Below are 13,312 nucleotides of genomic sequence, written 5' to 3'. Positions count from 1 at the left end.
ATTATTGCAGGTCTTGCTTCCATGGTCCTGGGTCTTTCCTTGTGTTTGCCAGCCGGGAAGCAGTTTGCTTGCAGCATGCACCAATCCATGTGTTCGGCGACTTTCATTGTCCTTTAGTGTTCTTGTCACAGCCACAATAGTACAAATTAAAATGCCTGTTCCTTCTTTTACTGCCCTCAAGGGGAGAAAAATATTTCCGAAGTCTAGGGTTTCACAACGGATTGGTTTCTTTTTTTTCCCCTCGGAGGGGCCAGAGGGGAGGTTGGGTGCAGCCTCCCCTCATGTGGAACATCTACTTTTTCTCCCTGTTGCCATGGCAACTGAGCTGCTGGCTGGTCTGGCTCCGAAAGGTGCTTGATGGTACCCAGCACCGGGGCCCTCAAGCGAAAAGGACAGGAAAAAGGGAGGGAGAGAGAGGCAGCATCCTTATTTCAATACGTCATGGCTATTGTTTTCAGATGGTGAATTTTTACTATAAAGAGGCGATAGGTCATCTGCATCTGTCAGACTTAACCTCTGTTCTCCAATAATTTGCGTTTGAAGACTGCAAATACGGCCGTACAGTTTGATGAGTATGTATTCAGAAACTGTAATACGTATACACAGTATATTTGTTACAGTAAGTGGCTCACTCTATCTCAAGCTTGTCCTTTTTGTAACACGGCTCCCATGCAGTAATAAACAACATGAATTTCAGCATCACCTCCAGGTCTTTATCCTATTTCTGTCATGGTCTCAAAATCATGCTGCACTGGCACAAGCCAGGAAAAAAAATTGCTTACAGCTGCAAGAACTTGCAGGAAAATGAGCTCTTTCACAATAATGAGCTATTAACCCATGTCACTGCTGCAGAGGCATTGCAGTGGTGTCAGCCACTGGTGTGTCAATAAATAACAAGGCAAATTAGAAGTGGATGTAAATTTGTTTCTGTAGATAATTCTTCTTTGATATAAACTGGAACAAGTCTGAGTAACTGGATGAAAACACAGTCGTGCTGAATTTGGCTCAACAGAAAGGAAAGCAGAGGTCCTTAATTTAGGTTCTCTCCCTAGTTAGCACTATTCATGTGCTCATTATTTGGGTCAGAATTTATTTTGTTCAATTGATTTCCGAAGATATTTCCAGAGCAAGTAAAATCCTTTCACCATTCCGGAGAGGAGGGAAGAAAGGCAGACTTACGGATCAAAGGCTGCTAGCAAGAAGTTGAGCAGTAAGCTGATGGATTGCTCCACATTGATCTGGTGTGTTGTCGGCATCCGTTTGTTGAGCTGGTAGAAGATAGTTGAAATCACAGCTTCCAGGCGAGCCACGTTCAGTTCGATGTTGGGGTCCAGGTTGTTCAGTGCGTTTTCCCGCAAGGCTTCTATCACGTTCCAGATGTCCACCAGGTGCACTAGGGAATAGGACAAAAAGAGTTGGTGGGGATGTGCGCTCCTGAAAGCAACTGAGAAAAAAAGTCACCTCATCCCACAAGGTGAGGAATGACACAATCACACAGGACAGGCTTCATGAATAATTAAATGAATGAACGTATTTTCCATCACTGAGAAGTGAACTCGGTAGAGGAAAGAGCAAATAAAATTCAAATCCATTAATAAGCAAACAATATATTGATATTAGTAGTTGTAATAAGTACAACTTCAGCTCGAGAAATCATTTCTTATTGTATAAAGTATTCAAGTAAAAATCTGTATTTTACAGAAATCACTGGAAGGTAAACATATGCTAATTGTCTTTCTGAATTACGCCTCTATGAATCTCCATTCAGAAATTACTCTTAGATATTAATTTGCATAGCAGATGGGCTTTTCAGAAAATCCTACGAATACTAAGTGCTCAACACGTACTGACATTTTGAAAATTCTTTTCAGCAATTTGTATGGAAAGCAAAATATTTTACAGAAACAGAATTGTAATTGAGTCAGTGTAGACAAGCCACATTTAAACAAAGAACATGTAATGAAGTGATCCCAAAGTCATATTTCGTGTCTTCTAAATATATTTGCCAAACAATTTGTTAAATCTCTCTCTTTGATAAAGTCTCGGTCTAAGTGGAAATTCATGGGGGCTGTTTTTACCTACAATGACAGCTTAAAGGACAATCTCTGCTCACCCTTCATATTGTACCCAAGCAGGAATGTTGTTGGCATAGCACTGTTACTGTGGCAGTATGATCGGCTTGCTGCAGATTGGCATTTCCAGAAGTGGTGGACCATGCCAAAAATAAAAAAAAAAACCCTACACTCATTCAAAATTTGGATTTAGTTCAAACCTGAACTCAAAGAATCATCCCCCCCTTTTTTTTTAATCTTAAGTATTACCTACTGTCCTATGAAACTGTCAATAAGAAACAAATCACGAGGTTCAGGGTGTAAATTCCCTTTTTTTTTTTTTTTTTACCAGAGAAACTACCGTATAGTTCTTATTACTTAGTGGTAGGTCTTATGACATATCAAGAGCCATCTGTATGTGCAAGGAGACACATTTTTTTGTAGATAGAGAAATTTAATTCTAATCCTCATAATTTCATTTTTTCTTGCTTGGTTTGCAGGTGCTGTCTCAGACTGCAGTGTGACATGATGGTCTGATAGCAGGGAAATGTAAGCTGATGTTAGATAGATAATGAAACCAGATATAGTCGTTTAACTTAGTCTAGAATTTTTCCCTATGATTGTTTTTTTTTTTTCTTCTGCCTCAGGGAAAAAATAATGTCTAACACCCTACTACTGCATGTGTATCCAGAGATACACCATACAGGTGAGAAGCTACCGCAGCAGCAACTTCTTCAGGCACTAGACAAGGCACTTTTCCACTTCTTCTTGCTGTTCCCTAGCAAATAATTGGGAAAAAATTGAAAGATGCTGCTCCATTGCGACACCTTAATATTTATTTGGCCTTTGTATTAAAAGGAAACTTCTATAGGTGACTTTGTATGCTGGCAGGCTGTCTTCAGAGTGTCATCCTGAATTAAGCCAGGTGGGTGGAGCATACAACCTCTCCGAACTCTTCCTTTTTGTCTTCTAGCTGGGGAAGAGCATGTTCCCTGTAAAAAGTCTGGCATAGGTCTCAGATCCTTTTAATGCAGCCATTCCCATTCCCATTCAACCAGTTTTCACTGTCAAGTTGCCACAGAGGTAAACTGGGTGAACGAGAGACGAACGATCTCCAGGAAGACAGTCTGCCCATAATAACCGATCTTTTCTGGGCAGCTTCGCCATGTGGCTCAGAGGCCAGACTAGGCAGAGAATGGAAGAAGTCACCAGAAAGCCATTGTCTGGTCGGGATAAAAGGGTTAATGAGCATTTCTCACTCTGGGTCACCATTGCAAGGCAGCCAGGGAAGAAATACAGAGCATGCAATACAAGATGCAGCAACAGGCTGGACCATGTACATGTATTTTGTGACCTTATTAAGAAGGGAAGGGCAAGCAGAAAGCAGAAGGTTAAGTGTGATGTTTCCCTCAAGGTCTAGCTGTTGCTGGCCAAGAGGGCTGGCTCTGGTAATTCAGAGCAAGTAGATGAAGGAGAAGGTGCTTCCACCAGCAGTTTCACCTGGCTGGCTTCTGGGTGCAAGGGTATGTGTGAAAGCTGTCGAACCTGAACGGTAGCTACACTAACAAGATAACAACGTGAGAAATTAACCAGGCATAACAAAGAGCACAAAGGGAGTAAGGTGTATGCGGATGGCTAATCTTGAGGCTACCCTAACAAGATAGCAACTCAAGAAACAGCACAAACAGGGGTTCTAGCTTAACAGCACTGCAGACCGAGGCAGAAATTACTTGGGCAACCCTATCATAAATCCTGAAAAAGGATGTAAAATCAGCAATATTAGAGGTAGTGGGAAAAGAATAAACAGGGACAGGCTGTTTACCTGGGATTGCATGAGCATGGTAGAGGGAAAAAGCATGGGAGTGGAAAAGGGGAATTTAAAAGGTAACAAATCATGTCATCAGAGCTGCTTGGGGTACCTCTCAAGCGGCCCTGCACCTCATCAGTGTGGAGGAACAAACACAGCATGAAGCCCGTTGTTTTGACCATACGTGCTTACTTCTGCAGTCACAGGGAACTGCGATGGTTTCCCCAGCACTCATAAAAGAACATCCAGGGAGGATTACCCAGACATCCAGACTCCCTGACAGTAAGAATTTCACGCAGCAATTTAACTTTAATTGCTATAGCCTAGTAGTGGAAAACTCTTGAATAAGAGAGCATGGAGGTAAACAGCTGGCACAAGGAATGATGCTGAAATGGGGCTTGGTGTCTTTATTCTTCACATGATCCAGTATTGATACTATGTGGCTGTCAGATTTTCACGTTTGGTTGTTGTTTTTTTTTTATTTCCCACTGATATTATATTTTTCATAACATAGTCATATCCAGAGTTGGTTTTGATGATGGTCCTGGGAAAGGAAATGTCCAGAGGCAAGCAGACGTGGGACTAATAACATCAGTACACTAACAGATCTGAGAGAAAAATATTGTTTTTAGAGTTAACTCTAACCTGAAAGCCTCATAAGCTATCCTGATATTCATTGGTATGCCAGAAAGCTAGGGCACAAGAATAAGAAAATGACTTATGGGAAATTACACAGCAGTAACAGTCCCCCACCCACTATGAAATATTAGTCTCCAGGAACTGCTGTGCACTGGTACTATAAATAATTTTACTTGGGTTTGTTTTTTTTTTTTTTTTTCAGAAACACTTTGGTTCCACTTGAATCTAAATAAACAACAATCCTACTGCACCATTTTATTTTGCCTTTGATTCGCAAATTTCAAATCTCTCTACAGAGGCTGGAAAGTAATACTTCCTGGAGGAGGAAATGGAAGATGGACAAGAGCCAGATTTTTTAACAAGATCTGCTAATTTTTAAAATATCTGTTGAAACGTCTGGCTCAAAATCACAAGGAGAGTCTGTTAGACTGTTGTACAGAGGTCTGAAGTCTCTGGCCTGAAAGTTGTAATGGACAAGAATTCACCCACCTAAATTTAAATGTCAAAAATTAGGTGTCTACTGTCAGCTGGTGATCAAGTCTCCCTCTAACGTCAGTGGAAGAAAAAGGCACCTTAAAGACGCAGTCTGGAGACGGGTGGGAGGAACCAGGCTTCGAAGATGCCCATATTTCTTCACTGACTACAGACAAAGCTTAAAGGGACAAGTTTACATGAGACATGTAACCTCAGAGCTGGTAGAGTTAACTGAATCCCACACCTGCTCTTTAAGCATTAAGAGAAGATGTTTTTTCTGTTCTGACTACTACATGGCCTAGAATAATTCAGGTTTTATATAAAGTATGAATAATAAATATTCTGTATGAACAGCTATCAGATCCTGTCGTAGTCACAGCCTCTCACACTGCATTGCTTGACCTTGCGCAGATTACATCTGGGTGTAGTGCCCTACTGATCACTTCGAATCCTATTTTCTTTACATTTACTCACATAGTAAGCAGACTCTTATATATTATATCATGCTGCCAAGTCAACCTATAAACATCGGGAGAAGGCAGAGAAAAACACAGACCTCTGCAAGCTCCACTACTCATTTGTACTATTAAAAATTTATGCCTACAGCTAATATCGTATCTGCAGTATTTTCAACGTAATAACAGAATGTCAACCTTCCAGACTTCGCATAAGCTTACATTCCTCTCATTTTAATTTTCATCATCTCTGCTACCCATTTTCTGTAATATCTGCAATGCCCATTTATTTATTTATCCAACCCTGAGATTGTTTTAATCTCACTGAAGAAGGCATGTCTCCTTACTTTGTTTGTACAACAAGTAGTGCAATAAAACCCGAATCTGATTTCTACATACTACCATGATGCTAACAAAAAGAGTTTGCAATGTAATGTACAGCTCACAGACGCAGGACAGCATTCTCTCTCCTAAAATGTGCCTTAAATTCCTTCAACAAAGTCAAACTCTGTAAGTTTGCTTTTAACTTCTCGTTGCTGTTGCTGCTTTTGTTGCCTTACAGACATTTCCCTCTGAAAAGTGAATTATCCCTTAAAATGATAAAGATGCCCTTTCTGAAATGGATCTGTGAAACTATAGAAATCTGCCAGTTGTTTCTTCAGTGTCAGCAGATGATCACTAGGCAGCAGGAGTAAAACCTGCTTGTACGTAGCACCTGTGTGGTATAAGGCAATGCAAAATTGTGCAGCCCAGACAATATTCACAGAGTCTTCAAAGGTCTCACGCTCTGCAAACAGCACAGCTATCCAGGTCTAGAAGATCTCCCTTATTTGCCTGATGACTGAGAAAAAAATAATGATTTCCACAAGCAATTGCTAAACTATACATTTCCCCTTCAATTTTCTGTGAAGTGATTTCTAAAGTCACAGATAAGCTAAACATCTGCATTATTAGATCTTCTATGGCAAACACTGTCTGCTAATTTAACTTTTATGAGATTAAGTAACATTTAAGCACTGTCATAGAGGGTTCATATTTGAGCACATTCTGTAAGAGACAGTGATTAGTCAACATAAATAAAGTTCAGTATCTGGACAGACGTGGGACAATGCAGATGAGCAGCATTACAGGTGGCTGCCATTCACTCCACAGCAATCGTTACCAACAAATGCGTACTTTGAGGAGACCCTGGCTGAACTGCAGAGAACTAAGATTAATGCATCAAAATATACTCCAAATAAGTAATGTTATTTCCTTCAGTGGACTCCTTCACCTGTTACAATAACGTGTTGCCAACACATTGTAACTGAATTGATGAGTCCCTCTCTGAAGGATCTAAGGGTGGATGAAGACAGCTGGCTCAGTTTGAAAGGAATTTTATATTTTCCTCAAACTAAAAAGTTTTCAAATACCCTTGAAGTTTTACACCCTGACCTTCTGCCTTTACCGGTGTTCAGAACATCTTCTCCTATTGCCTTTTACTACTCTGATGATGAAAAAGAGTAATTAGTAGTTATAGTGCAGAATTTCATCACCTACAACTCTGTCAACAGGTTAATTTGTGGAAGAGGTGTACCCTGGATACATTTGGAGAAAGCAGAATTTAGGACAAAATTATGATGCTTACTATAAATGCGTATGTCAATTTTACTGATCTTGATCCTCCTTCTTTTCTTCAAGTGTATTTTAGTCTTTTCATTAGCAGGAAACCAATGCATTTTTAATTTATTGTAACTAGTAACTTTAATTTACTTGCAACTTAGTAATTTTCTGTTTGGTAAATAAAGGTATCTTAATAGCCAAAATGTGAGAGAAGAGATGGACTACACTCATTTTTTTTTCAACTCAAAGCAAAGAAATTAAAATTTATTTATGCAGTGAAAAATGAAGTCTTGTTTCTATCATGCAGTTTATTTAGAATTATGGAAAGGCTGTGAGTTATACATCATCATGGATATATCACTAATCTCAAAGGAGGCAGATTGCTTCAAACATCACTTATCAAGAAATGATGTTGCCCTAAGCAAGCACAAAAAAGAAAACTGTAGTGGAAGTTTATCTTCTCAGTAGTAAAAAAAAAAAAAAAAATTAAACCCAGTCTGTGTGCTTAAGCTTTCTTACCATTAAATTGATCTACTTATGCGAAAATCCTCACCTGTTCTACTGCATTTTTTTTGTATTCCATCTGAACCATGAATTCTACAATGTTATCTTTCCATTTATTACTAAATGAACATGGAAGAGGAGATTACATTTAATCAAACGAGGGAAGCGACTAAATTCGGGCTTTAATAATCAATCCATATCTACTTAATATACAATAGGTCTAACTAAATCTACGTTAAACATGCCCAATTCATACTTAGGACAATTCTTCCTTGACAGATTTTCCTTTGTTGGTGAATATGGGAAAAACTTTTAAAGAAGCATTAATTTAAATTATTTCCAACATTTTAAGACACATTTTATTACGATTTTAGTCCAGCAAAGCTCTTACAGACATGCTTGAATTTAAACATACTAGTACTGTCATTTGAAATCAATGGCACTTGAACGTATGTCAGGTATTTCAGGTGCATTTCATTAAAAGGGACAGATTCATGCTTCCTTGTCTAACAATTCTAAAAATATTATAAAATATGTTAGGCGATTCTTCTTTTTATGATTAGAATCTATGAACCCACCACATATCAAGGTATTGGAACCATCTGTCATCGTCATTGCTATGAAGCCCCGGGAAGTCACTCACTCTGTCTGTTTGTCTCCCTCTCTCCTGCTGCCAGGAGGGGAACAGAGGATGTGCGAGGCGTGTTTTCCCTCTAAACTACACCTGTTTGTGGCCAAGCTGCCCCTTAAATCAGTCAGCTGTAGCATGATCATCAAAAACTTTATCTGCATGTCCCGCCACTACAGAGATCGACGTGCCAGTTACGATGGCTTGCAATCTTTTACGCTCTCTGGTGCCAAATCACATGAAAAAGAAAATGTGCCAGGGTGTGCTCAGGGCTAGGATGAGCTATCCCAGTTCTTTGGCTGGGTACCTCTGGTGACAGCTGCCACATGTACGCTACTCATTGCCCAAATATCTGAACCTCCTCTCAGATTGTAGGTGGAACTGTAGGTTCCTATCCCTCCTCCTATGTCTTTTAGGCTCCTCATCTACCTCCCTTGCCTACCTCTGCTGCCAGACACAGTTCATACAGCCCAGTGATTTCTACTGTAGCTGGCACCCACTAAGCAGCTGATCCAACGAGCTTGGTGTGCGTTGGGTCACTTCTGAACGCTCTGCAGGCCATCAACAGCTCCTGGGATGGTCATCACTGCTTTCCAAAACCAAGACTGGTGGACTTCTAGCTTGTCAGCACATATTTGAACATGTTAATGTCAAAATGTATTTCACTGCATCTTCTTGCTATTTCACTTGATTTCTAGGTTTTATAGATGCAGTGATTGGTGAGTAAATACTACAAGCTTAAAGAAGAAATTAACGAAATATTGAGAATATTTACTGCCATGTTATTTAGATCCCAAAATGGTTTAATTTTTAGAGAAGTGTGTATTAGACCCATACAATAGTAAAAAATGTTAGAACCAAGAGTAACCACAGACAACGTTTACTTCTTTCTTCACAAAAATCAAAGTCTTGTTAAAGACTGCCCACCTGGAATTGAATTTGGCAAGGCTTACTGGTGAGCTTTGTCTTCATGACAAGAGCCCCTGCAACAAATGGGACAGTCTGGAGCAAGGAAGACAACCTCAGTGGAGGAGGATCCAGTTAGGGGATATTTAAACAGATTGGCATAATCAAGCCCATTGGACCTGATGGGGAATGCACCCACGAGTGCTGAGGGAGCCGGCTGATGTCAATGCAAGGCCACTTGATTGTCTTCAAAAGTTTATGGCAATCAGGGGATGGTGTCTGTGAGAAAGTCACTGTGGCTCCTATTCCCAAGAAGAGCAAGAAGGATCCAGTGAACTAAAACCTCACCTCAATCTCTGGAAAGGGGAAGGAGTGAATCCTCCTGGAATTTCCAAGAATATTAAGGACAAGAAGGTGATTTTGGGCAGTCAGCATGGATTTATGAGAGGAAAATCATGCTTGATCAACCTCTTTGCTTTCCACAATGAAACGACTAGCTCACGGGACAAGAGAGAGCAGTGGATGTTCTTTATTCTGACTTTAGCAAGGCTTTCAACACTGTGTCCCATAATATCCTCAATGGCAAACTAGTAAGTACGGGCTGGATAAGTTGACAGTGAGGTGGACTAAAAACTGTCTGAACACATTTAATGAAAATCTTGTGATCAGTGGCACCAAATTCAGTTGGAGTTCAGTCACTAGTGGTATAACCCCAGGGTTGATACTGGTGCCAAAACTGTTTAACACCTTCATTAATGACCTGGATGATGGGACAGTTTGCAGCTGACACAAAACTGGGAAGAATGGCTGAAACACCAGAGGGCTGTGCTACCATTCAGAGGGACCACAACAAGCTGGAGAAATAGGCCGACAGGAACCTCATTAAGTGCAACAAATGGAAATGCAAAGTCTTGAATGTGAAGAGGAATAACCCCATGGACCAGTGCAGGCTGGGTGCCAACCAGCAATACAACTTTTCAGCAAAGAAGGGCAACATCCCCCTGGGGTGCATTGGGTAGTGTGTTACAAGCATGTGGAGGGAGGTGATCCTTCCCCTCTACTCAGCACTGGTGACACATCTGGAGTGCTGGGTCCAAAGTCCAGCAAAGGGCCATGAAGATAATGAACAGACTGGATCAACTGTCATATAGGAAGAGGCTGAGCAAGCTGGGTCTGTTCAGCCTGGAGAAGAGAAGGGTCAGAGGGACTTTGTAAGTGTGTATAAACATCTCATGCAAGGGAGTAAAGATGATAGAGTCACTCTCTTCAGGAAAAAGATAGTGAAAGGACAGCAGGAAATGGGCACAAATCAAAATACAGGAAAGCATTTAAACATAAGAAAAAAAAATTCCCTGTGAGGGTTGTCAAACACTGTGACAGGTTCCCCAGAGAGGCTGTGGAGTCTCCACCCTTGAAGATATTAAAATCTGAACTGGACACAGCCCTGAGCAACCTGTTCTAGCTGAGCCTGGTCTCTCCAGAGGCCCCTGCCAACATCAGTGATTCTGATGTGCTCGTCTTGTCAGTAACTTATATTGCAAAAACATAATAACCCTTACTGGAGAGGAATCAGTGTTGCCCCACTGATTTTTTTCTCTAAAGCCATTGCTCAAGTAAGCTGTTCCTTTTCTGACTCACACAATAAACAAAAAAACCACAGGACCCTGCCCCGAGGCCCCTTGAACTTGGGAAAGAGTCCTTCATATCCTCAAGAGGTTTTGTGTGAGGTGTACAGAGGGCCTTCATGGTGCTCTGCCTACTCAAATATTCCCTCAAGCGTTCCTTTGAATGCCAAGGGATCTCAGAGCGAGGTCATGGTTTCATTTAGTCGCATCAGCTACATGCATTCTTCCTCCTCGTTATCTCTTTGCTCGTGCTGTGAGACCGCGCAGGTGTGTGGTATGCACTGGCCCGGCGAGAAGCTGGAGTAAGGCTATCCATTTCTACCTGCCCACCCCAATGATGGACACACAGAGTAAGCAGAAGTGCCTTGACAAGGAATGAAATATTCAGACCAACCCACGGAAACATCTTTCTTCCGAACTACTGTGCACTAAGTTAGCTGCGTTTGGACTCACTGAATTCATGCAGATCACCTGTCCATGTGGTACACACCACAGGGGACATGCTGGACTTTGTGCGAAACCGTGTGTGGAATCAGTCTGTGCAAGCGATGTCCTACCCATCAGGAGCTGGGTTCTCTGTGCACTTGCTGGCCAGCTGCACACTGCCCACATGGGAGACATTTCTGAGCGGCTGCTAAACCTGGCTGCTGGGTGTCTGGAAATCTGCAGGACGTGATGAGGACAACTGAGGCACTGAAAGTTTTGTGGAAATGTTTTAAGGGTTCTCCTGTCCACATACTCGGGCTTGCATCCTTGTGTCCTCACCTACTGTTCTGCCCAGAAGGAAAAATGAGTTATTCTAAAACCTTCCGAGATTCTGATCACTCCAGCACATTAAACAAATGTGGGCTGTTGGAAGTGTCTATCACCTTGGCCAAGTGCTACTAATGAGGAATAACCATTAGGATAACAATACACTGAAGTATGTTCTTTTTACTTTTAATATGGTACCTGACAAATCCACCAAGGTGTAAGAGTATGTAAAGATCTCCAGTAAAATTCTTCTCTTTTGCATTAATTTAATTTACAATAAAAGTTCCTCTTCCCCCCTGTCCCCTCCCCCTCTGTCATTTCCTGCCTATTTTGCATCACCTATATTTAAGTGAAGCCTGAACGGCTCTCTGTGGGTGGCAGAAGAGGCCATCAGTCTCCCCAAGGAGCAGCACTAATGACAGTCGATTCTGCAAAAGGGAACGGTGGGCGATGCACCCTGCAGTGCTGGGCTAGGAAACTGTTGTCATCTATGTGTCACCCAGATGCTGAGAAAGTATTTGCTTTTTTTAAACACACTTTGAAATAATTTATTCAAAATACTGAATGAAGTATGACATATATAAAATAACAAAGCCCCCTAACTCTAAACTTCTTAATATTTTGATGACAACCATCAATTAAAACTCTGCACCATTGCTAATAAGTTGCATAGCTTAAATCCATTGATTAGACATAATTTTCCTGGTTTAAGACTTAAACATATTTATGAATTAAATAGCAGACCTGTTGCTACCTGTGTTCCATAGCCAGAAACTTTATAAATCCCCCCCCAAAACAAACAATGGTATTCCTAGATTATGCATCTCTATTATTCTTGCTATTCCACCACAATATTATTTTAATGAGAAAGTATTTATCTGAGGCATTGTGCAATCCGGCCTCAATCTGACTAAATAGTTCGTTCAAATGGGTTTTGCAAGTGTCAGCTTTAAATTAGCCAAAGAATTCATGGAGAAATGGGGAAACAAAACTTGGTCAGTAAATACGCATGACACACAACAGCGTTCTCATTTCTCTTAAAATAAGGTCAATTTGCCTTGACATCTGAGTTCATATTTCAATTAGTAAAATTACAGCATTTCAAATTTTTAATGAAATATAACTCTTCTGTACTATATTACAACAAACCATATATTAGGAAAACGCTTCTGCACACCCAAAAGGTGGCAAAAAACATCTCCAAGGCTGGGTGATGTTGTATCTGGAGTTGATTTTCAAAGTTTTCTCTGTTATAGATCTGGTGACAGAAACTGAATTATGGAGAATTTCAAAAAATGTTTGCAGAGAAAAGAAAAAGCTGTGTCCCACCACTCCTATTTAGGAGATTGAACTAGATGTTTAGAAATAAGTGAACATATGAGAAGAAAACCATAATTTTAAAGCCTGGCACAACTCAGATTGTGTGTAACACCCCAGGACAAACCAGCTTTTAGAAAACAGGCGGTACACGGTGCACAAGCCTTCTGGTAGCCGCAGTCCTGACCACAGGATGGCACTACTGGGTGTATTTTAGTAAATGCAGCACACATTTGCTATAATATTTTAACTCTCTACTGGCACAACGTCAAGCGAGCTAACACAAATCAAAGGTTGTGTATCCCCACGGCTGTCTCCAGAAAATGGCCTTGTCTATGTATTTGGTTGAATAAAGACTATGTGCTTGGAGATTTGGAGGTGTGGATGTCCTATACAGGCAATCACATGTGATGAGGCAGAATGTCTTCATATTGAATGTCCTTATTACAGTGATAAAATCTCCACCAGAAGTATGTTTCTTCAAATGCCAAGTCGGACTAATACTACATCTTTCTCTCTTAAATAACTTTGTTTTTTTTTTTTTTCCTTTG

The 13,312-nt window shown here is 40.7% G+C and overlaps 1 protein-coding gene across 3 annotated transcripts in view; it reads right to left on the bottom strand.

Moving 5' to 3' along the window:
- Positions 1-13,312, bottom strand: part of DTNA (dystrobrevin alpha) — a 187,340-nt gene that overhangs the window by 70,574 nt on the left and 103,454 nt on the right. For all 3 annotated transcript variants that reach the window (XM_082499289.1, XM_082499287.1, XM_082499288.1), the window contains one exon: positions 1,180-1,393. In XM_082499289.1, the coding sequence (XP_082355415.1) occupies positions 1,180-1,393 (214 nt within the window). The remainder of the gene's footprint in view (positions 1-1,179; positions 1,394-13,312) is intronic.

This window comes from Vanellus vanellus (assembly GCF_965231255.1).
Source record: "Vanellus vanellus genome assembly, chromosome: 2".
NCBI classification, from domain to species: domain Eukaryota; kingdom Metazoa; phylum Chordata; class Aves; order Charadriiformes; family Charadriidae; genus Vanellus; species Vanellus vanellus.
The sequence above is the reverse complement of the archived record's forward strand: the minus strand, read 5'-3'. Positions and strand labels throughout refer to the sequence as shown.